The sequence below is a fragment of the Oncorhynchus mykiss genome, chromosome 3, assembly GCF_057628025.1.
Source record: "Oncorhynchus mykiss isolate SJ-2025 chromosome 3, ASM5762802v1, whole genome shotgun sequence".
Taxonomy (NCBI): domain Eukaryota; kingdom Metazoa; phylum Chordata; class Actinopteri; order Salmoniformes; family Salmonidae; genus Oncorhynchus; species Oncorhynchus mykiss.
This window is the reverse complement of record NC_143024.1, coordinates 38,682,545-38,708,739: the sequence shown is the minus strand read 5'-3', so window position 1 is coordinate 38,708,739 and position 26,195 is coordinate 38,682,545. Positions and strand designations below refer to the sequence as shown.

Below are 26,195 nucleotides of genomic sequence, written 5' to 3'. Positions count from 1 at the left end.
GAAATCCATAGATTAGAGCCTAGTGAAGTAATTTCAATTGACTGATTTCCTTATATGAACTGTAAGTCAGTAAAATCCTTGAAATTGTTGCATGTTGAGTTTATATTTTAGTACAGTATAATTAAGGAGGGTACTTGCAAATGTATTTACTATATTTTAAAAATGCATGTATTTTGTATTTTAATTAAATAGATTTTGGCAACAGTATTTTTTTAGTATATTTTGGTATTGTGGGTATTTTGTATTTTTATGAATTTTGCCCATCTCTGCCCCCAAATCCTTTGTGAAATACCACCTGAAAGAGGGGCCCAGGCAGGAGTTGTCTCAATGCCTACGGGTTGTCCATCGACACAGAATGAAACACACACACGTGTGGATGTGACACCACACACCTGCTGCAGAACATAGTTCAATAATAGGATCATCTTACTACCAGATTTTTGTATTTATTTCAGAAAAATAAAATGAGCAACCATCTGTTGCAGCTTATAATGAGGACGGCTCTTTCTACCTTTACCGTGATCATTATTCATGGCTGGGGCCCAGATTGGTTTGTGCTCGTCTACTCCATTGCTGTCAGTGTCAAACATGTTTGCTTTGGCCTGACAATTCCAAAAGGAGTTGGCAAGAACAGAAACAGACTGGCACCCAGGCTACATTATTCACCCATGTGCCTTCAATGTCTTATTAACCATCATTAATTCTATTCAACCTTTGTTATTAATATACAATTTTAGTAGGCATGCCTTTATCCTTATGATCTTGATTTTAATCCAAAGTAAATTAATAATTATGAATACATTAGTAGGGGAAAAGACAATGAGCCAGAACACATGCTGACAAGGTTATTTGCAAGTCAATTATTTATTTTTCTGCAATTTTACTTAGAAAAGTCTTATAATCTAACCTGAGAATAGCACGTCTGCTAAAGGGGACAAACAAAATTAACTACAGCAAACAAACAAAAAAACAAACTATAGCCAACAATTTCCTTTCGCTAACATATTAGTTATTTTCACCATAATTGACAGTGCTCACTTCCCACTAAACGTGAAGAATTTGACTGCAAAATAAACATTATCAATCTACTTCGGCTTTATTCAGCTGAAGAGCAACAGTTCTGAGAGACAGTATCGAGCAAAACAGGGTAACAATTTTATTTTGCACTTACAAAGCACAAGGCCATAGAGTAGGAGAGCTTGTCGAGGTGGAATCATAGGAGTACACATGACGTTTCGCAGGGTTGAGTATTAGTGCTGCTTTGCTGATGCCGGAGGCAGACTACATGTCTAAAACTCCCTGATTAGGGACTAAAACACATATGTACCTATTCCCATTCCCCAATTTCAGAACAAAATGCATGACGCAAATCCAGTCATCAATAACATTGGTATTATCATCATCATCATCATCATCAACTTGCCTGTTTGCACTTTCAATGCATTTCAACTTGGTTATTGTCCTAGATGAGTGAAAGAGTGTCTGAGATGAAATGTTTTCCCAAGTCTTTATTAGCAACCATTACTGTTTGCAAGGAGAGGAAATTCAGAGCAGATACGAAGTGCAAGGACGGGAAGATTCTCTGTTCTTGGTTTCTATCTTGAGCAGTGAGTTGGTTCATTTATTCTCTCCAGAGAGTATTTTTCCTTGGGTGCATTAAGCTCCATTTGATGTGTTGGTTACAAAAATAAAAGCCAAAACATGATACTTGTGGTTATTCTTACACACAAAGACACATCATACGCACATTCGCAAAAAACATCCAGACTTCTGTAGCCGCTAAATTTAGCTTAGCAGTGAACTCAATCCGCTTTCTCAAGAGTGAGTTTAACGTGACACAATGTTGAAATTAAAAACTCAGTAGTGTCTGAAATGGCACCCTATCCCCTACATAAATCACTACTGTTGGTCAAAAGTAGTGCACGACATAATAGGGTGCCATTTCGGATACAACCTGTGATGTTCCACCCAGAATAATTTACATTTGCACTCACTTCATATGTCAGGTGACATTTTAAGAGCTCAACCTTTCAGAGGCCGTATCAGTGGTCTATCAAATCTAACCCGGCCACAGTCTCAAACCAGCCTTAAAGATTGTGTATTAAATTGCATAATTGTAGAAAAGGGCCAGAGTACAGTAAATTAATTATTGATTACCACTTAAATTTCCCACTTCCGCCAGTGGCCATTGGCTTTACTTCAACATGAAACATTTATATAATGTTGCATGGATGCTATTTTAAAAACAGGTCTGTTAATGCAGGCACTGTAAACTGTGATATTGGGCAAAGCACAGCTATTCCTCCGGGTACCCCAAAATTGCATCCTTGAGATAGTGAGCTCAAAGTATTGGGACAGTAACACATTTCATGTTGTTTTGGCTCTGTACTCCAGGACTTTGGATTTGGAATGAGAAAATGACTGAGGTTAAAGTATAGACTGTCAGCTTTAAATTTGAGGGTATTTTCATACATATCGGGTGCTGTTTAGAAAGCACATTTTGTACATAGTCAGCACTTTTTGTACATAGTAAGTCCCCCCCTGTGACGAATTCATTTATGTGTATTAAAGTACTCAAAAGGTTTAGTATTTGGTCCCATAGTCCTAGCACGCAATGATTACATCAAGCTTGTGACTATTCAAACTAGTTGGCTGCATTTGCTGTTTGTTTGGTTGTGTTTGATGATTACAGATAGACCTGAATGAATCGTGAATAATGACGAGTGAGAAAGTTAGAGGCATAAATATCTTAACCCCCCCCCCAACAATGCTATCCTCCCATTATTGTAATGGTGAGAGGTTAGCATGTCTTGGAGGCATGATATCTGTCGAACTTTCACTCATCATGATTCACGATTCATTCAGGACTATTAGTAATCACGGTAGCATCCATATTAATGTAGACGTGTTTAGAAACTAATTTACAATAAAAGTGTCTCCAAAATGACAATGTATTATTTACCATCGTTTCAGATTATTTTGTGGCCAATAGAAATCAATCTAAAACAAACAGAAAATGACGTTCACAGAAAAGTTTGTAGAGTCACAAGCTTTCTGTAATCATTGCGTGCTAGGAATATGGGACCAAATTCTCAACTTTGGACTACTTTAATACACATGAATACATCCAAATACTTTTGGTCTCTTAAAAAATGGGGGGGAATGTACAAGAAGTACTGTCATTTCTAAAACGGTTCACCCGATATGGATTAAAATACAACAAAACTAAAGCTGACAGTCTGCACTTTAACCTCAGTCATTGTATCATCTCAAAGTGCTGGAGGACAGAGCCAAAACAAAAAAATGTGTCACATCCCAATACTTTGAGCTCACTGTATATCGGTGTCACCTTTGAAAACACCTAATAATATTGCCAACTATCAAGCCATTCTTTCACATAGATCTGCAATGCAGCGGTTTATTTGTATCGTGTTTCTGTTCTACTGACTGGTAACCTACCACACTCTCACCCATACATCATCTATTCCTCTAGGATACATCGGATCTCCTAAATGAGTCTTTCTGGGCAGATTTTTAACAATACACAAACTAATAATTTAAAACCACTAACGTAACAAAAAATGGTAATATGAACCTCAACCACAAATACAGACTAAAATAAAATATGACTGAAGAGAATGGGAAAACAACTCAATAACAAAATATCCAATGTCAATGGGAGGGAGGAGCTGGGCTAGTAGAGGGTTTCTCTGCTGGTTGCGACCGGTTCTCTCTCTGAGACACGTCTGTTGTCTACATGGTAGCTTCTTTTGTCATTTCGACTGATCCTGGATCAGTCAAGTGCAGCCAACAAAGCAGCAGGAGCCTGCCAAGAGTCTCGGATGCAGCCTTAAAGACAAGGCCATGGAAGACTAACTGTCTGCGACTGAAAAACAGTGATTTGTCAGTAGCTCGTTCATTTTGTTTTGTTCCTACGTGTCGTCTCCAGTCTGCCTCGTCCTCCTCTTCCTTCTACCCGTCCTGCTCTCCCAGTCTCCCTCGTTCATTGTGGCGGCGTCTCGCCCACGCTCTCGATGCCGTGCTGCTGGAGTTGCGCTCGGAGAAGGGCATTCTCATTCTTCAGCTCCTCGATCTGAGACAAACAACAACAATGTCCGCCAACGAAAAACAACGGGTGTCCTCAATGTAATCAATGAATTAGCAGCAACTTAACAAAATACGTCAACTTCTAGGCCTCACTTGCTCTTTCAATGATTGAAGAACTTACACAGAAACGTCTGTTTTATACACTTTTCAACAAAAGTTTTGGACAATCCTGGACATAACATCAATCTGTTTTAAATCTCAAGGTACTGTACTATCATCCCAGCTTCTCCTCTGGGCTATCACACACTCACTGCCTCTCTATCCCCAACAGGACTGGAGACTGTTCACTTCTGAGCATTACAATGAGGACATGAAGAATGGTGCTTTGGGATTCAATAAGAAATGAAAGGCAAAACGCTCTCCATACAATTCTATAACTTCATTTTGAAGTAAAAATGGCACTTCGGTTGTCAAGATGTAACATTAACGTTAAATGAACGTCAAATGCCTACATTTGTTTGAACATTAACCGTTTCTGTTCGCAGGCATCTGATGCTATGTGATAGCCTGGTCCCAAAACAGTTTGTGCGGTCTTGCCAACTACAATGTTGTGCCTGACAATGACCATAGAAGTTGGCAAGATCCGGGTCCAGGCTAGGCCTCTGATTCTTTGTGATAGCATTCTTTCTAGGCTGTTTTACCTGCTGTCTGCAGAGCTCGTTGTCCACCTGTACTCTCTCCACCTCTTTGACACCGTCCAGGAGCCTCTGGTTATTCTGACGGAGCTCTCGGATGTAGTCACACGCCTTAGACAGGATGCCCCCTTTACTCTGGGGGAAGGAGAAAGGAGTTCATTAAGACATCTTGCCGTGTGGACGACAGGAAGAGTAGCCGATGCTTTTGCAACAGCTATTGAGGATCCTAATAAAATACCAATACTCATGCGTACACACACACACACACACACCCCTACCCCTACCTAAATGAATGCAAACACCCCCCTGCACCCACACAATTGACTCCAATTAAAAATATTATTTTCCCTAAGCTTAATATAGCCTTCATACAAGGGAGGACCGGCAATATGTCCTCACTTCTCTGAATTTAAGTTGGTTTACCATTCTTGTGAGGACTTCTGGTACTCACAAATATATTAAAATGTGTACACACACACACGACAAAGCTGCTGAGAGTGCCTTACAGAGTGACTTACAGCCCCCGTCTTGGTGCTGTCTATGTTGCAGTCGGGGATGATTTTGGAGAGCGTGACAATCCAATTGTTGATCTTGTCTCTCCGCCGCCTCTCAACTGTTGAGACACAGAGAACAGGTTCAGAGATAGAGGTGAACAATAGGGTTACATGCAGAGAGTGGTTAGGGTCTATGTGGATATTTCTCTCTGTATGCCTTGAATATGTGACATTGTGGGAACATCTGACAGTTCAACAGCAGCCTCTAGTGGTTGGTTGATATACAAAATGAAAGTCCTTAAAGTGCCTCTGGGATAGAATTAGGAAAAAATTATATTGTTCACTTAATGTGGCTTTGGTTTCAAAAATGAAAAAAAATCACAAGGTGCAGCTAATTTAAAAATAAATTCAACATGATATTGCATACACTACATGGCCAAAAGTATGTGGACTCCCATTCAAATGAGTAGATTCAACTATTTCAACCACACCGTTGCTGAAGGTGCATAAAATCAGGCACAAAGCCATGTAATCTCCACGGACAAGCATTGGCAGTAGAATGGCCCTTACTGAAGAGCTCAGTGACTTTCGACATGGCACCGTTACAGGATGCGACCTTTCCAACAAGTCAGTTAGTCAAATTTCTGCCCTGCTAGAGCTTCCCCGGTCAACTGTAAGTACTGTTATTGTGAATAGGAAACGTTTAAGAGTAACAACAGCTCAGCCACGAAGTGGTAGGCCGCACAAGCTCACAGAACGGGAATGCCGAGTGCTGAAGCGCATAGCGTGTAAAAATCGTATGTCATCAGTTGCAACACTCACTACAGAGTTCCAAACTGCCTCTGGAAGCAAAGTCAGCACAAGAACGGTTTGTCGGGAGTTTCGTTAAATGGGTTTCCACGGCCGAGGAGCCGCACACAAGCCTAAGATCACCATGAGCAATGCCAAGCATCGGCTGGAGTGGTGTAAAGCTCATAGCCATTGGACTCTGGAGCAGTGGAAACTCGTTCTCTGGAGTGATGAATCATACTTCACCATCTGGCAATTCGACGGATTAATCTGGGTTTGGCGGATGCCAGGAGAATGCTACCTGCCCGAATGCACAGTGCCAACTGTAAAGTTTGGTGGAGGAGGTATAATGGTCTGGGTCTGTTTTTAATGGTTCGGGCTAGACCCCTTAGTTCCAGTGAATGGAAATCTTAACGCTAAAGCATACAATGACATTCTGACTTTGTGGCAACAATTTGGAGAAGGCCCTTTCCTGTTTTAGAATGACAATGCAGTGCACAATGCAAAGTCCATGCAGAAGTGGTTTGTCAAGATCAGTGTGGAATAACTTGACTAGCCTGCACAGAGCCCTGACCTCAACCCCACCTAATACCTTTGGGATTAATTGGAATGCAGACTGTGAGCCAGGCCTAGTCGCCCAACATCACTAATGCTCGTGGCTGAATGGAAGTAAGTCCCCGCAGCAATGTTCCAACATCTAGTGGAAAGCCTTCCCAGAAGAGTGGATGCTGTTATAGCAGCAAAGAGGGGGACCAACTCCATATTAATTTCCATGATTTTAGAATGAGTCCATATACTTTTACCATGTAGTGTATCTTGGAATGCAGAAGTAAAGCACAGAGTTGCATGGTTAACAAACACTACCGTTCAAAAGTTTGGGGTCACCTAGAAATGTCCTTGTTTTTGAAAGAAAAGTACATTTTTTGTCCATTAAAATAACATCAAATTGATCAGAAATAGAGTGTAGACATTGTTAATGTTGTAAATGACTATTGTAGCTGGAAACAGCTGATTTTTAAAGGAATATCTACATAGGCGTACAGAGGCCCATTATCAGCAACCATCACTCCTGTGTTCCAATGGCACGTTGTGTTAGCTAATCTAAGTTTATCATTTTAAAAAGGCTAATTGATCATTAGAAAACCCTTTTTGCAATTATGTTAGGACAGAAACAAAGTACTTTCTTCTGAAACTCGTAGGTCTATTCTTGTTCTGAGAAATGAAGGCTATTCCATATCAGAAATTGCCAAGAAACTGAAGATCTCGTACAGCTCTGTGTGTACTACTCCCTTCACAGAACAGCGCAAAATGCACAACTGAGCAAGAGGACAGTACATTAGAATGTCTAGTTTGAGAAATAGACGCCTCACAAGTCCTCAACTGGCAGCTTCATTAAACAGTACCCGCAAAACACCAGTCTCAATGTCAACAGTGAAGCGGCGACTCTGGGATGCTGGCCTTCTAGGCAGAGTTGCAAAGAAAAAGTCATATCTCAGACTGGCTAATAATCTTTTACTTTTAAAGATAGGCAAAAGAACAGACACTAGACAGAGGAAGATTGGGGGAAAAAAGTGTTATGGACAGACTAATCTAAGTTTGAGGTGTTCGGATGACAAAGAACATTTGTGAGACCCGGAAAAAATGAAAAGATGCTGATTGAGTGCTTGACACCATCTGTCAAGCATGGAGGCAATATGATGGTCTGGGGGTGCTTTGGTGGTGGTAAAGTGGGAGATTTGTACAGGGTAAATGGGATCTTGAAGAAGTTAGGCTATCACTCCATTTTGCAACGCCCTGTGGACGACACTTAATTGGAGACAATTTCCTCCTACAACAGGACAATGACCCAAAGCACAGCTCCAAACTATGCAATAACTATTTAGGGAAGAAGCAGTCAGCTGGTAATCTGACTATAATGGAGTGGCCAGCACAGTCACCGGATCTCAACACTATTGAGCTGTTGTGGAAGCAGCTTGACCGTATGGTACGTAAGAAGTGCCCATCAAGCCAATCCAACTTGTGGGAGGGGCTTCAGGAAGCATGGGGTGAAATGTCTTCAGATTACCTCAACAAATTGACAACTAGAATGCCAAAGGTCTGCAAGGCTGTAATTGCTGCAAATGGAGGATTATTTGATGAAAGTTTGAAAGATACAATTATTATTTCAATTAAAAATCATTATTTATAACCTTGTCAATGTCTTCACTATATTTCTTATTCATTTTGCAACTCATTTCATGTATGTTTCATGGAAAACAAGGACATTTCTAAGTGACCCCAAACTTTTGAACGGTAGTTTATATTGGCTCGGAGAGAACATTGAACCGGGGAGGATTGTGGGTGAAGTAGGCCCTTCCCTTTGCTTACCTTCATTGTGTTGAGCTCTCCTCCTTTCATCTCTGGGTGTCCGTGGGCCATCCATTTTCCTACAGACAAAAATAAATAGAACTTTTCACCCGTTTTCAAAACCTGGGAGTCCTCTGTCCACCTCCATACAAACAGGTGCAAACAGCTAGTTTAATGTCTCTAACTCTTCAGACCAAAATAAAAAATCTTCAGACTACAGCGCTCCACGCAACTAATCCAGTGCAGGAATCCCCCACCAGAACCACTATCTCAAAGCACCTGACCCTTTTACAATTACACTCCACTCAGGCACCAGCGCCGTACTCTGCAGGGGGGCCGCCCTGCACCGCCGTGGGCAGCCGTGCTGATCTGAAGCAGCCGTATGGGGCAGCATATGAGGTAATAACACCACCTTGGTGCCGACAGCGAGACGCAGTGACTGGAATTACTGTATTACCGACTGTCTGACGACCATCTGGACAGGCAGATTTCTTGGAGGTGTCTGTGTCCTTCCCTGCTATACCCCGGAGACAGTCTAAGGCGCGGGCTTCATTATAATCCTAAATTGCGATGTTGTCGCATTGGTGTCCAGAGTATGGCTAATGACAACTGTTTTTCCTATACGTGTCTTCCCCGTGGTATTCTTTAATTAAGTTCCCCATACGTGACAGTCAGATGAGCTCATGAAGGCACTGGGGACGAGATGTGCAGGGCCGTGACAGTATACTAATACAATTCGACAGCACTTACTTTGACAAAGCTTTAATCCGTCTAATGAATTGTGTCATAAATTAAACCAAAATGGCTGGTGTTCACACAGTGCCCTTACCTTTTTCGCATCTAATGAGTAAAAGCAATTAAAAGCAAGCTAAAACAAAGGGGGCTGTTTTTACTTTAACCTAGCTATTCAAGGTCTTACAGAACTGAACAGAAACACAACTCGTTGCAATACTGCATCAGGACTACCATCAAAGAGTACACACACACACACTTTCCAATGCCAAATGTAGCTCAGTCACATCAAGGGTCTAACATAATCACCAGGGAATTGTACTAAATGAAGGGGGAATAGGGAGCTGGTGTGATTGTTCTTTCTTCTTTGTGGTATATGATCTAGGCCTAATTTCATTGGTTTATTGGTTGCAGTGGGAGGGGATGTGGAAGTTGTCCTCACCAGTTTAAACCGTCATGTTGCAGCATCTCGGTTTCGTCTCTGCGAACGGCAGGTAAGCGGTGGAAGTTTTCATTTAATTTCATTTATTTGCACAGATCAAATATGTTCAGTCATGGATTAGTTTATGCGTTGTTGATGAAAGAATAAATGACAAATTACACAAATTATCACACACAAGAAAAACATATGGAAAGGGGGAATAGAATGGCAAAACACAGGAAAAACAAGCCCTCCCTAGACAACAGCACACACTGCAGTGGTATCCATCCCTTTAAGGCTGTACATTTAACAGTGAAGTAGATAAAAGCTTTACTGGTAGCCAAAGAGAACTGGGGAATCACTGCAGCCCAAAACTAGAACTAGACATACAACAACTGGACTGGTCTTGTATGAACATCCCACACAAAAGCCCCAAGAAGCCTAAAGAACTTGGGAAGAGTCAAGATCAGTCTTAATAGCAAACCCATACCCCAACACCTTACTGCGTGCAAATTGATGACCATCCCCTTTACCTAAAGCTACACTGCTCAAAAAAATAAAAAGGAACACTTAAATAACACAATGTAACTCCAAGTCAATCACACTTCTGTGAAATCAAACTCTCCACTTAGGAAGCAACACTGATTGACAATAAATTTCACATGCTGTTGTGCAAATGGTATAGACAATAGGTGGACATTATAGGCAATTAGCAAGACACCCCCAATAAAGGAGTGGTTCTGCAGGTGGTGACCACAGACCACTTCTCAGTTCCTATGCTTCCTGGCTGATGTTTTGGTCACTTTTGAATGCTGGCGGTGCTTTCACTCTAGTGGTAGCATGAGACAGAGTCTACAACCCACACAAGTGGCTCAGGTAGTGCAGCTCATCCAGGATGACACATCAATGCGAGCTGTGGCAAGAAGGTTTGCGGTGTCTGTCAGCGTAGTGTCCAGAGCATGGAGGCGCTACCAGGAGACAGGCCAGTACATCAGGAGATGTGGAGGAGGCCGTAGGAGGGCAACAACCCAGCAGCAGGACCGCTACCTCTGCCTTTGTGCAAGGAGGAGCAGGAGGAGCACTGCCAGAGCCCTGCAAAATGACCTCCAGCAGGCCACAAATGTGCATGTGTCTGCTCAAACGGTCAGAAACAGACTACGTGAGGGTGGTATGAGGGCCCGACGTCCACAGGTGGGGGTTGTGCTTACAGCCCAACACCATGCAGGACGTTTGGCATTTGCCAGAGAACACCAAGATTGGCAAATTCGCCACTGGCACCCTGTGCTCTTCACAGATGAAAGCAGGTTCACACTGAGCACATGTGACAGACGTGACAGAGTCTGGAGACACCGTGGAGAACATTCTGCTGCCTGCAACATCCTCCAGCATGACCGGTTTGGCGGTGGGTCAGTCATGGTGTGGGGTGGCATTTCTTTGGGGGGCCGCACAGCCCTCCATGTGCTTGCCAGAGGTAGCCTGACTGCCATTAGGCACCGAGATGAGATCCTCAGACCGCTTGTGAGACCATATGCTGGTGCGGTTGGCCCTGGGTTCCTCCTAATGCAAGACAATGCTAGACCTCATGTGGCTGGAGTGTGTCAGCAGTTCCTGCAAGAGGAAGGCATTGATGCTATGGACTGGCCCGCCCGTTCCCCACACCTGAATCCAATTGAGCACATCTGGTACATCATGTCTCGCTCCATCCACCAACGCCACAGACTGTCTAGGAGTTGGCGGATGCTTCAGTCCAGGTCCGGGAGGAGATCCCTCAGGAGACCATCCGCCACCTCATCGGGAGCATGCCCAGGCGTTGTAGGGAGGTTATACAGGCACGTGGAGGCCACACACACTACTGAGCCTCATTTTGACTTTAAGGAAATTACATCAAAGTTGGATGAGCCTGTAGTGTGGTTTTCCACTTTAATTTTGAGTGCGACTCCAAATCCAGACCTCCATGGGTTGATACATTTGATTTCCATTGATAATTTGTGTGATTTTGTTGTCAGCACATTCAACTATGTAAAGAAAAAAGTATTTAATAAGAATATTTCATTCATTCAGATCTAGGATGTGTTATTTTAGTGTTCCCTTTATTTTTTTGAGCAGTGTATATTGTAAAATGTATTTTTCCCCCCCAGAATATAAGAAGCTCCATGTTGCTCTTCAGGCCTGAGAATAAGAGTTCATCACATACAGGCAGGGAAATGGCAAGGCAAGGGATATCCACTCAGTCCAACACAAATTAGATTTGCGAGGATCATGTGTTCGTTCTGGATGGCAAAACAAGCATGGCATTATGTCAAATAAAAAAAACACTTTGGAACCATTCTTCCAATCCATTTCCCTTATGTGCAGAACCCTTGAAACAATCTCATAACAAAAAAACACACAACTCCTTATTTTATATTCAAACACTTGCCTGGCAATCCCCCTTCTAGATAATATGTTAGTTTATGGGCATGTTTACAATTTACTCACAGCCCTTGGCTCTGGGCATGCAGTATGTCTTCATAGAAAAATAAGCACATTGAAATTACATTTCCTAAATTAACCAGAACACTAATGTCAAATTAATTCACTGACACAAATATCATTAATCATCCATTTGGCATGAGAGATTATTTAGATTTTCAGCATGGATTAACCAGAGTTAACAGTTTGGTTTTTGATTCAGTGTTACTCATTCAGAGTGGTTTGAGGAAAATAGCTTCATCACATGATAATGATATTGATGATTGTGAAAGAGATAAACAAAATTAGGAAGTAGACAAGGAAGGGGGAAACCAGGGCAACAAGGACAGGGACACAACGACCGTGTGATGACATCATCCATCCCATAAGAACAGCAAAGTGTTCAAGGAAACGACACACACACACGCAGTGCTGTCTGACCCAGGTCCAGGTCACGCTCTTGCTCAACCCAAATCTATGTGAAAGTGAATAGGGGGGGGATGCAGTGCGACTATACTTTCAGTTTTTGGAGAGAATAGTCAATATACTACTTTTTCAATATTCAATCAGTGACTTCGTTTTTCAGTCTAACTGATACATCTCAGACTCAAGCAAACCAACTCTTAGATGTTCTAGAAAAATCCTGTCAAATTACTGATGAAAGGTTGAAATTACCGCATAACACCTAAGCGTATAGGCTAGTTCCTACTTGGAAAACATGTCTGACATGCTTGTGGTAGATGAACTCAAGGACGGCATAGGTAGGTTTTTGACTGCTTAACATCTGGAGTGGCTCAGACTACTGTGTGCATGGGCTCTCCTTTCAGAGTCCCTCTAATATGAGGGACATAGGAGGAGAGGAAGAAGCGGTGTGGTAGATACTCACTCAGGGTAGGGGTGTGTGCGCGGGGCTATGGTTCGCTGTGTGCCTGTCTGCAAGACGTCAGGAGGGGTCATCATCACGTAGAACTGACCTGTGGGTGAAGAGATGACATGGGAACAAGAGAGAGAGAGAGAGCGAGAGACAGACATGGGGCAGGTTGGAGACTTCAGTGACAAAGTCTTGAGGAGTGACACTGGACTCTAGCACTGAGACAAACCTTGTGGCTGAGGGGATGAACAGTTAATCTCTCAGTCAGCACAGTGTCATGGTACTCAAATGTCGATTTGATAAGTGGTCATTCTTCTTTATGTCTGGACTTGAACCAAAAACGGGGGACAGTATTTTGCCCTCAGAAGACTGCTAGCCTAGCGTTAGAAGTAGAGGTAGTGCTGACTCACCCCCAGCCTGTGTGGGGTCGGAGGTGGTCTGCACAGACACAGTGCCGTCGCTCACAGCCGTAGCTGGGAAGTAGGCGAAGCGCGTCTCCCCTCCCAGCGTCTCTCCCACGGGGCTCCCCCCATTACTGAAAGGGTTCTGGATCACAGCCTGGCAGGGGACAAGGTGGGAAGGGTTAGCAAGCCCTACTGACAACTAACTTACGACATGGATATTACTTGATAACAATTCATTACAACAAGTGACATATATACAGTGCCTTGCGAAAGTATTCGGCCCCCTTGAACTTTGCGACCTTTTGCCATATTTCAGGCTTCAAACATAAAGATAGAAAACTGTATTTTTTGTGAAGAATCAACAACAAGTGGGACACAATCATGAAGTGGAACGACATTTATTGGATATTTCAAACTTTTTTAACAAATCAAAAACTGAAAAATTGGGCGTGCAAAATTATTCAGCCCCTTTACTTTCAGTGCAGAAAACTCTCTCCAGAAGTTCAGTGAGGATCTCTGAATGATCCAATGTTGACCTAAATGACTAATGATGATAAATACAATCCACCTGTGTGTAATCAAGTCTCCGTATAAATGCACCTGCACCGTGATAGTCTCAGAGGTCCGTTAAAAGTGCAGAGAGCATCATGAAGAACAAGGAACACACCAGGCAGGTCCGAGATACTGTTGTGAAGAAGTTTAAAGCCGGATTTGGATACAAAAATATTTCCCAAGCTTTAAACATCCCAAGGAGCACTGTGCAAGCGATAATATTGAAATGGAAGGAGTATCAGACCACTGCAAATCTACCAAGACCTGGCCGTCCCTCTAAACTTTCAGCTCGTACAAGGAGAAGACTGATCAGAGATGCAGCCAAGAGGCCCATGATCACTCTGGATGAACTGCAGACATCTACAGCTGAGGTGGGAGACTCTGTCCATAGGACAACAATCAGTCGTATATTGCACAAATCTGGCCTTTATGGAAGAGTGGCAAGAAAGACATTTCTTAAAGATATCCATAAAAAGTGTCGTTTAAAGTTTGCCACAAGCCACCTGGGAGACACACCAAACATGTGGAAGAAGGTGCTCTCGTCAGATGAAACCAAAATTGAACTTTTTGGCAACAATGCAAAACATTATGTTTGGCGTAAAAGCAACACCCTGAACACACCATCCCCACTGTCAAACATGGTGGTGGCAGCATCATGGTTTGGGCCTGCTTTTCTTCAGCAGGGACAGGGAAGATGGTTCAAATTGATGGGAAGATGGATGGAGCCAAATACAGGACCATTCTGGAAGAAAACCTGATGGAGTCTGCAAAAGACCTGAGACTGGGACGGAGATTTGTCTTCCAACAAGACAATGATCCAAAACATAAAGCAAAATCTACAATGGAATGGTTCAAAAATAAACATATCCAGGTGTTAGAATGGCCAAGTCAAAGTCCAGACCTGAATCCAATCGAGAATCTGTGGAAAGAACTGAAAACTGCTGTTCACAAATGCTCTCCATCCAACCTCACTGAGCTCGAGCTGTTTTGCAAGGAGGAATGGGAAAGAATTTCAGTCTCTCGATGTGCAAAACTGATAGAGACATACCCCAAGCGACTTACAGCTGTAATCGCAGCAAAAGGTGGCGCTACAAAGTATTAACTTAAGGGGGCTGAATAATTTTGCACGCCCAATTTTTCAGTTTTTGATTTGTTAAAAAAGTTTGAAATATCCAATAAATGTCGTTCCACTTCATGATTGTGTCCCACTTGTTGTTGATTCTTCACAAAAAAATACAGTTTTATATCTTTATGTTTGAAGCCTGAAATATGGCAAAAGGTCGCAAAGTTCAAGGGGGCCGAATACTTTCGCAAGGCACTGTATATAAATAAATGTAAGTGTCCTGATTCCTGCACAACAACAATATACAGATAACTTGTATAACAATCAATAGTTGGATACTAGTGAAATATGTCAGGCTCCCTAGCCATTAGGAACTGTGTTATTGCAAAGGGTGACAGTAGTGGCCTCGGTTCCTGGTACCTACCTGGGCCACTGCTTGAGGAGCGCCGGGGAAGGCGGCCGTGGAGACCACGCTAACCGGCCCTCCCCCGTCATCTCTCCCCTCCAGCTGCTGGTCAGTTACCTGGACAACACGGTAAGTCACCTGGGGAAGAGAGGGAGACAGAGAAACCAGAGTCATTAATTCGACAACAAAGAGCATGGGATGCCTTCTAGCCTGACCACTGTCATTTTAATGTCACTGTGTTTTCAGTACTTGCAGGTTGTTTACGAGGTTCACACCCTAGGCTATAGAATTTAAACCCTTGCACATTGAATGATACTGCTAGGCCTACAATTGATCTACACACCCAACGTATGCTTATATGGCAGAATGTGCCTAATTCAATATAAAAACAGCTTCAAAATAATCTGCATTTGTACCCCTTCATCGTGTGACTCACCTCCTGACTAACATGTGACACCAGCCGCATGCCAATCCAGGAAGGGGATTGGAGTCACATGATCACTCACACTAACTGTGTTTACTCCAAATGCGCAGCGAAAGGACCAGCTCTATCTAGCTTCATCCTTCATCCCCAAAAAATAAAAAGGGTTTATGTGAAGATATAACGTTCACTGTGACGGTCCACAAAAGCGCAGACGTAAACATAAACAATTAACAAACCAATTTGACATCCAAACCTGTAGGCCTATATCAGTGTCCTGGCCGGTTCTGCTGTCTGGGTTCAAAGCGAACGAACAAAAGGCTCTCAATTCAACGGAGAGGTTAGTGTTGAATTACAGGGTTATTCAGGGTTTTCCATTGTGTGATGCGGTTGATTCTCTAGTGGAGGGATGGGCAGCACCAGTCCACGGGGGCCTGATTGGGTGTCCAGCCCCAGTTAACACACCGGATTCCAATAATCAACTAATCATGATCGTCGGTTTAGAATGCAATTAGTTTAAAATCACCTGTGTTTGCTAGTGATGGGGGGAAAGTATGACACCACTCTGGCCCCTGGGGACCAGAGTTGCCCATCCCTGCTCTCGTGTGAGTGAGTGATGCAGTAAACTGACCTCATACCGTAAAAACAGACCTATGTGAATTCAGCTAGTTAAAGGTTTCTAAAAATTTTTTAAAAAAAATAAACACTGTTCAGGGGACACCCACCTGACCACCCTCAGAGCGGAACTGGTACTGAATGTTGTGGTCCGCGAATGCCTGGGCCTGCTGAATACTGCCTATGGTAACAGCAGTCTGCTCCCCTTCCCCGTCTCCTGAGAGAGGGACAGTGGAATGAGAGGATCGATAAAAGGATGGAAGAGAAAATGAACACTCAGATATCCTTTGATGAGAAATGAGTGAGGCAAGGAGTATTATTGCAAAAAAAGCTAGGCCTACAAACATTTGACACTTAAGCACGTGTTTTCGGTCTGTTCTTTGGTCGGTTTTTAAAGCAGCAGGTTGTTCAAGAGGATGCCTGAAATGTCAGCACTTTGAAATGTGTGAAAGAGTCAGAATGGTGAAGTTACGCACAATGGCACACATGCATCTGAAACGCATACATCCCACCATAAATTCTTACCTTCTAATTGGACGACCTCCTCCTCTTGTTTGTCGTGACTAGGAAGACATGAACAAAGGAAACATTCTAAATATAGGCACGCAAGGTCTAGCTGACAAAGTTCATATAGAGTGGGGGATGGCAGTGGAGTGCAGATGTTACAGTGACTTGGCTAACTGCCAACAGTGTTGGGAAAAGTACTCAATTGTCATACAGTATACAGTAAAAGTAAAGATACCTTAATAGAAAATTACTCAAGTAAAAGTCATCCAGTAAAATAGTACTTGAGTAAAAGTCTAAAAAAAAAATGTGACTGGGGCAAGGGGCCGATGTAGAAACCGCTCTGTCATTTCCTGGTTGCTAAAATTCTACACTCTTCGCTCAATTTGAATAGCGCAGGGAATCATTGTGTAGGGAATCTATTATCAATTTTTTATTTTTTATTAATTAATACAAAATAAAAAAAATATCGCTGTAAAATATATTTTCAATAACAAAACAACGTGGCTGTTTGAAGTTGGTGGACTAAACAAATTAAAACAGTTTCCACCATCGTCTATTCAATCTTGAATCCTTGGGAGGTAACCACCATGGCCTACAGTATGCTCGCCAGCATCCCTGGGACATCGGACAGCACTAACCTCCTCACAGAGTTGCGGGAAAATGTGATGCTTGTGTAAGGGGGTGAGTTGTTTATATTCAACTAGCCTCCCACATGGGTGAGATATTCTACATTTAGCATGTTAAATGCTTCAAGAATCAAATGGCCAGTGTTTTCTTATATTAATTTAGCAGTGGTGACCGCTGCAAAAAATATGATATATATATATATATATATATATATATATATTAAACACAAAGCATAACAAACATTAGGAACACCTAAGGTGTCGAACGCGTTCCACAGGGATGTTGGCACATGTTGACTCCAATGCGTCCCACAGTTGTGTCAAGTAGGCTAGATGTCCTTTGGGTGGTGGACCATTCTCGATTCTGACGGGAAACTGTTGTTGCATGAAAACCCCAGCAGTGTTGCAGTTCTTGACACAAACCTGTACGCCTGGCACCTACCATACCCCGTTCAAAGGCACTTACATCTTTTGTCTTGCCCATTCATTCTCTGAATGGCAGACATACACAATGTCTCAACTGTATTAATGCTTAAAAATCATTCTTTAACCTGTCTCCTCCCCTTCATCTACACTGATTGAAGTGGATTTAACATGTGACATCAATAAGGGATCATAGCTGTCACCTGGATTTACCTGGTAAGTCTATGTCATGGAAAGAGCAGGTGTATACTCATATACTAGTGGTGAACATTGAAACGTTTACACGAAGTTGGGATCGTTTAAATGACATCCCTAACTGAAAAACTGTTGTTTTTTTTCCTTTGTTTTCCCCTCCACATAATTAAAATCCCAGTGCAGTTATCAAAAAACATGATTTTCCCTGTTATAGCCTAACTACACGATAGACAAAAAAAGTTGTGTAATTTAAATAAAAACAGGGAGGAAGAGGCAAACTTTAGGCTACTTTGGTGAATTTGCGAGGCATGCAAGACAAGACATTGTGAGATGCGGATTACCACGAGATCATATAGGCACGGCCCCATCCTCTCTCTTGGGCGCTGCCCTGCCTGCGCTTTCTCTTGGCTAATGATGTAAGCGTGTGTTCAGTCTTCGGTCTGGTGCATGTAGAAGAGCCGAGCCTATTCATTTTGTCTCAAAGGCCCTAATATGGAATTACAGTAGGCTACAGGTAGCCGGTATCAATTAACCCTGAAAGCGCCTTGGCTAGAGCATGTTTGTTTGTCTTTTAGGGTAGGCTACACTACGGCTTATTAAAACGCTGACACAAAACCTTCTCTGGTGATATGAAGCGGGACTAACGTCCATCACTAGGCAATCAGAACTGTAAATCAAATAATATAGACCACACTATGCTAAAAAAAAACTACTTTAACATTCGTTAAATACAGTGGCTTAACAAGACATTTAGTAGAAAGAAAACACATCTAGCTACCCTACCATCGCAAACTGCATTAAAAAAATATCAGTAGATTAAATCAGCAAAGTTTGTTGTCAGGGTAAAAATTCAGATAATTCTATGCCGGAGCAGAATTCTACTGTCTGAAATGGTATACCTATAGACGCTTTTGATGAGTCACCTTTTTTAATTCTCCAAAAAGTACATTGTTGCTATCGACACGCTGCTGTAACTGAGTTCTACGTCTGTAAAGGGTTGCAGTATATATATATAACTATACCGGGCCGTAGCAGTCATACATACAGTGGTTGCTCCACTAAAAGTTTTGCAATTATGCTGCGGGACTTTGTGATTTGTGGTTTAGTACGGTACCCTGCGTCACCAGTTCATTGCTCCAGACCAGCGCAAGGGGGAGTTAGAGCACTGATTATGCTTTTGGGTCCTACTGTGTCTCTGACAACGAATGGGCAACATAAACCTAAATAGAAACTGATAATTGTGCAAGACTTCAGTATTACTTGCTAAAACTGTTGTTACACTAAGGTTAGGATTAATTTGCTCTTACTGTAGCCCACTCCCGACTGGTCACGTTGTACAGCGCCTGAGTAGCGCAACGGTCTAAGACACTGCATAGCAGTGCATATGTTGCTACAGATGCTGGTTCCATACCCGTGCCGGCCTCGACTGGGAGACCCATGAGATGACTGTAGGTTTTTTGGTTTGTCGCCCTCTAAAAACAGAAATAAATCATTCCAAATAACAAACTGGCTTTATTTACAAATTAGTAACAATGTCTCACCCCATGTTCAAGAACGGACCTTTTCCTCGCTTGTTATTTGAAAAATGAAATCTACAAAATAGTTATTTAAACAAAGCAACTAATATTATTATTAATTTAGAATAATATAAGAGCCCCTTGGATATAATCACATATCTATTATTAACTCTGTTATTAGCAGGCCAATATATATTGGTCATGCGCCTGAGTGGCGCACAATGGGATTGCCTTGCAGTTCTCCAGCTGTATCCATTGAAAGCGCGCAAGGTTCAAGGCACGAGGGCAGGGGCCACGGGAAGGGCCGCAGAGCCGGGTACAGAAGACGGACCTAGCCCATGGGGATGGGAGGACCCCCACCCCGCCACACTGGGTAGCACAGAGCAAAACAAAGGGGCATTGCACTAATAATGGTGCTGACTACGGAAACATTTCCGCTGTTCTTAGTGCCAGTCTGCACGTTCAAACTAAAACAATGTAACTAATAATGGCATCTTTATGCTTTCATTAATAAAATAAAAATACTCTTTCAAAATGCAGATGTTAACTTTGTCATTTGTTTTGGATACATAACTATGGGGGAAAAAACATCACTGAATTACAGAAATATCCTCCAATCCTCTATGGAATTATTGGTGGAGAGTCAGGTCATATTTTTTTAATCTACTATAGGTGACATGAGTCTCACTAGCGTTGAGTAATGTGCTGTTAAAAGTGGTGTCTTATTAAAATAGCATATTGAAGTTAGAAGCAATAGCCTACAACTAGTTAAGCACCATTTCGCGCTGCTCCGAGACAAGCATGGGGACTGGTCTTGATAAATTAATGAGATTTTTATTTTGACTGAATCTCCATTTGGGTATTGGTTAGACTACAATTAGGATGTAGAAATGTTATGCTCTTAGTGTAACCTTTATTTAACTAGGCAGTCAGTTAAGAAATAATTATTTTTTACAAGGACAGCCTATTCCTCCGTCCCCGTCGGGGAAATGAACCACGGTCTCCCACACGACACGAGGATTCTTTAGCTAAATAGCCCAGTACTGTAGCCTACTCCGAACCATCATGTTGTACAGCGCCATATTTTCCGTTCCATCCTACAGGAAACCCAGGAGGTGTTTTGTTTTTCTTGGAATAGAAGCATCATAATATGAATGTCTGTAAACAATTGTTGGAAAAATTACTTGTGTCATGCACAAAGTAGATGTTCTAACAGACTTGCCAAAACTATAGGTTGTCAACAAGAAATTTGTGGAGTGGTTGAAAAACAAGTTTTAATGACTCCAACCTAAGTGTATGTAAACTTCCGACTTCAACTGTATGTCGGAAGTTTACATACAAGTTTTAATGACTCATGACCACTCCACAAATTTCTTGTTAACAAACTATAGTTTTGGCATGACACAAGTAATTTTTTCAACAAGTGTTTACAGATTATTTCACTTATAATTCACCGTATCACAATTCCAGTGGGTCAGAAGTTTACAAACACTAAGTTGACTGTGCCTTTAAACAGCTTGGAAAATATAGAGAAAATTAATGTCATGGCTTTAGAAGATTCTGATCGGCAAATTGACGTCATTTGAGACCATCGGAGGTGTACCCGTGAATGTATTTCAAGGCCTACCTGCAAACTCAGTGCCTCTCTGCTTGACATCATGGGAAAATCAAAAGAAATCAGCCAAGACCTCAGAACAAAAAATGTAGACCTCCACAAGTCTGGTTCATTCTTGGGAGCAATTTCCAAATGCCTGAAGGTACCACGTTCATCTGTACAAACAATAGTACTCAAGTATAAACACCATGGGACTATGCAGCCGTCATATCACTCAGGAAGGAGACGCATTTTGTCTCCTAGAGATGAACGTACTTTGGTGTGAAAAGTGAAAATCAATCCCTGAACAACAGCAAAGGACCTTGTGAAGATGCTGGAGGAAACAGGTACAAAACTATCTATATCCACAGTAAAACGAATCCTATACTGACATAACCTGAAAGGCCACTCAGGAAGAGCAAGGAAGAAGCCACTGCTCCAAAACCGCCATAAAAAAGCCAGACTACGGTTTGCAACTGCACATGGGGACAAAGATCGTACTTTTTGGAGAAATGTCCTCTGGTCTGATGAAACAAAAATAGAAATCTTTGGCTATAATGGCCATCATTATGTTTGGAGGAAAAAGGGGGAGACTTGCAAGCCGAAGAACACCATCCCAACCGTGAAGCATCGGGGTGGCAGCATCATGTTGTGGGGGTGCTTTTCTGCAGGAGGGACTGGTGCACTTCACAAAAGAGATAGCATCACGAGGAAAGACAATTGTGGATATATTGAAGCAGCATTTCAAGACATCAGTCAGAAAGTTAATGCTTGGTCACAAATGGGTCTCCCAAATGGACAATGACCCCAAGCATACCTCCAAATGTGTAGCAAAATAGCTTAAGGACAACCAAGTCAAGGTATTGGAATGGCCATCACAAAGCCCTGACCTCAATCCTATAGAAGATTTGTGGGCAGAAGTGAAAAAGCGTGTGCGAGCAAGGAGGCCTACAAAACTGGCTCAGTTACACCAGCTCTGTCAGGAGGAATGGGCCAAAATTCACCCAACTTATTGTGGGAAGCTTGTGGAAGGCTACCCGAAACGTTTGACCTAAATTAATTTAAATGCAATGTTTCCAAATACTAATTTAAATGCAATGTTACCAAATACTAATTGAGTGTATGTAAACTTCTGACCCACTCGGAATGTGATGAAAGACATAAAAACTGATATAAATCATTCTCTACTATTATTCTGATATTTCACATTCTTGAAATAAAGTGGTGATCCTAACTGACCTAAAACTGGATTTTTTACTGGGATTAAATGTCAGGAATTGTGAAAAATTGTGTTTAAATGTATTTGGCTAAGGTGTATGTAAACTTCCGACTTCAACTGTGTGTAATAATATATTAGTACCAGTCAAACGTTTGGACACCTACTCATTCCAGGGTTTCTCTTTATTTGTACTATTTTCTATATTATAGAATAATAGTGAAGACATCAAAACTATGAATCATATGGAATCATTTAACCAAAAAAAAATGTGTTTGATTAAAATATATTTCTAATTTGAGCTTCTTCAGAGTAGCCACCCTTTGCTTCCTGGAAGTGGAAAATGTCCCAGTTCTTCCCTGGCTTGCATACTTTTACATGTCACCCATTGAGCACGTTTGGGATGCTCTGGATCTACATGTACAACGGCGTGTTCCAGTGAAGAGGTGTGAGACAAGGTACTGGTTCTGATCCACACCCCTACCTTTTAAGGTATCTGTGACCAACAGATACACATCTGTATTCCCAGTCATGTGAAACCCAGAGATTAGGATCTATTGAATTTATTTCAATTGACCAATGTCCTTATATGACCTGACCAAATTCACATAGAATTGTACACTATACAATCACAGTGAAAGCAAGTCTATGAAGCAGCAGATCTGTTCTGTGTGACATTTCTATGCGTCCTGGTCTTAAAATGTAGTTTTTGAGTCTTACTTTCGGTTTTGTACACCTGCTTCAAACAGATGAAAACACAATGTTTGGTTATGGAAAAATATATTTCACTGCGGTTTAGATGGTACAATGATTCTCTACACTATAACGTTCGTTGCAGAGCGATGTCTACGTCCAAAATGAATGTAGTAACTACATTATAGCTGTAAGCTAACAACTTTGTATATCTAACTAACGAACTAACGTTATCTAGCAAGCTAACTAATGTTAGTTCAGTGTTTGTCGAAACTGATAGCCATAGCTAGCTAGGTAACGTTAGTTTAGTTAGCTGCCTAGCGTTACTATTAGCAAGATTTAGATTACTTACCTAATAGTGTAAATTATCTACCGTAGATAACCGTGTTTGCATGAAATGCTGCAATCGTTTGCAATACTGTAACCATTTTCTAATTGGATTTGCTAGCTTAGCTGCCCAAAAAGATGACTAAAATAAACCACTTTATAGTATCTAGTTTATACTACACATAATCAAGCTGTTCTCTAGAAAATGGAGGCCAGGCCTTCGCTTGCTAGAGACGTCCATACATGATGGAGAGGAAGTGGCGGGCATTGTATTACCTTGTCGCGGTGTCCAGACTCTGTTCGAGGTGCATATCCATCAGGGTTGGAATAAAATGTGATATTCAGTGACACGGACGCGTAGATGGAAGTGCTGATCACGGGAACAAACACTCGGGTCATGTGAGAGAGACAGTCCAAGACACGTGAGGCATAGATCGGACTCGAAGTTAAAATGGAGACCGCTGCCGCTGGCTGGGGTTTATGTCGCTCTCGAAGCCTTCGTTCTCACGGGTTCACTCGCGCTACTCGCACTGCTAAATTGAGTCTGTGTCGTCGGGATAGCAACTTGGACTGTTGGAATTGTTTCGTTGCAAGGTTATGGCACAGTAATTCGTCGAGTAATTTCGGTAAATGTTTTCTCACGCTCGGTTTTTTTCTCCTCTCAAATCCTCTGCAGTAAACCAGCGTCCGTCGTGTCTCACAAAATATGGAGTGGACTGTTAGTGTTAGCGAATTTAATTCCCCGCCCTGCGTCTATTTTTGTTCAACTTTTGGTCTTGGAAGAGGAGTATGTAGAAATGTGTTTTATAAACAGTAGGCTACTCTGCAATGTTGATTTGATGTGCCCATGTTTGAAATTAATTTCAACCTTCTCCATTATATCCATTGCGTGCCAACATTTTATTATTATTACATTACAATTACAACTCTGATCATTTTGTCCTGTCTACATTCACGTCTGATATTTACACCAAAGATGGTTTCGAAACTGTTCGGAGTACAAATCAAGCTCATGTGACATGTGATGCTGTTGATCACGTTGGTTTACTCAGGTGAGAGCTGAGATCGAATCCGGGTTTTTGCTTTAACCACATGACTACCCTGTCAAATAAAAGTGATATACGATAACAAACGGCACCATTTTGTAAACATTGAATCAATAAAAAAAAAATTGTGTGTAAAGTCTACCTACATTTTTTAAAAAGTGGTTGATATACCATTTTAAATAGCTAAATGAAGAGGATATGTGTAGGAGGTTCTTCTTCCACTGATATTTTCTATTGAACCACCAAGGAACATGTTTCATATTTGATATGATTTAATACAACTTTTTAGATTGGGTGAGCATGATAATGTTCTTGACAACTTCCCTAAATATGATCTACAGTAGCTCGGTCGTAGGAGTTTGCCAGGGCTTACCGACTTGGGCCCGGTTTCCAAAAAAGCATCTTAAGGCCAAGTTAATTTTAGAACCATAAGATCCCATGGTTCTAACAATGAAGTTAGACTTAACAGGGCCCTGCCAACTCACTCTCCCATTCCACAGGATATACTGTATATCATGGGCATGATGATGCTTCTGGTTCCAAAGATTGTTTTCTCAAAGTCTGAGAGGCCCCCAAAGTGTATATATTTTCAGGTGTGGTTTTAACTGAATGTGTGATTGTTTGATCAACATGGTCATGAAAAAAAATATCTACAGACCAGTGGCGGTCAGTGCCGTTTAAGATGAGGGAGGACAGTTTTTATTTCTATTACAGCATACAGGATGATTCTCATTCATATTCCATTCACCCAGTTCAATGTAATAGTGATAGGTTTAGGCTACTACATGATACTCAATTTTCCCTATACCCATCATGAGGTTGCTACAACCTAGCCTATGAATGAAAGTTTACAAAGTAGGTGCACACAGGTCGACAGACAAATCTGCGTTGTCAGACTGACATTTAATACCACCTTGCATAATCTTGCATGCATCTAGCTGATATAGGGTGTAATCATTAGTTCAACAGTTGCAAACAACATTTTCTATTGGACAACTTCAGGTATTTTAAGAAACGTTTTTCAACAGAATCGGTGGAATGAATACACCCCTAATCAGGTGTAAACATAGTTCACTTTCATAGCAGCCAGGTTGTAATCCTTCTTGCATCTATCCGCTCTCCTCCTCTCACCTTGTCCCATTGCTTGTGGACTTCAATGCACAACACATCTGCTCAGCTGTATGTGACCAGGTGAAAAAACCTTTCAAAGCCAAATCGCATCACACATTCTACATCATTGTCACCATATCAGCTAAAGTAGTGTCATAGCTAATAGGACTAAGGCGTTAGTAAACCCGCTACAAACATGCAGTAATGTTACAGTATACAGTCAGTCAGCAGTTACACCAGCGGGCCCCGGTGGCAATACATTAGTAATACCAAAAGCTTACCTTGACTTGGAAGAGTTCCAGTGTTGTGTTGGAAATTCATAGCCAGCTAGCTAACATAGTATCCTTCTGTTTGAGCAGGGTGTTGCTAGCTAAGAAGGTGAAACTGAAAGTGAAAAATACATTTCTCTCTTGCGTCTCCTTCATTTTGGAAGAAATGAATTTCTTTAAAACTGTTCAACTATTGTCTTTCTCTTTGAGTCAACTACTCACCACATTTTATACACTGCAGTGCTAGCTAGCTGTAGCTTATGCTTTAAATACTGGATTAATTATCTGATCCTTTGATTGGGTGGACAACATGTCAGTTCATTCTGCAAAAACTCTGATACACTAGAGGACGTCCTCCGGAAGTT

General features: G+C 41.7%; 1 protein-coding gene across 5 annotated transcripts; it reads right to left on the bottom strand.

Moving 5' to 3' along the window:
• Nucleotides 1–848: 848 nt before the first annotated feature.
• LOC110516767 (upstream stimulatory factor 2) lies at nt 849–26,166 on the bottom strand. 5 transcript variants are annotated; one of them, XM_090229257.1, is made up of 11 exons: nt 25,843–26,166; nt 16,833–16,870; nt 16,418–16,524; nt 15,290–15,409; nt 13,257–13,404; nt 12,862–12,949; nt 9,546–9,584; nt 8,393–8,451; nt 5,261–5,355; nt 4,749–4,877; nt 849–4,093 (listed from the first exon to the last, which is right to left on the bottom strand). In XM_090229257.1, the coding sequence occupies exons 6-11, from the start codon at nt 12,933–12,935 to the stop codon at nt 4,004–4,006; spliced, it is 486 nt and encodes a 161-aa protein (XP_090085383.1). In that variant the 5' UTR covers nt 12,936–12,949; nt 13,257–13,404; nt 15,290–15,409; nt 16,418–16,524; nt 16,833–16,870; nt 25,843–26,166; the 3' UTR covers nt 849–4,003. The 5 variants fall into 5 exon arrangements, with proteins under 5 accessions (XP_090085383.1, XP_021450797.1, XP_021450810.1 ...); XM_021595122.3 differs by lacking the exon at nt 25,843–26,166 and adding an exon at nt 23,682–25,628 and having other exon boundaries at nt 5,249–5,355; XM_021595135.3 differs by lacking the exon at nt 25,843–26,166 and adding an exon at nt 23,682–25,628.
• Nucleotides 26,167–26,195: the final 29 nt, after the last annotated feature.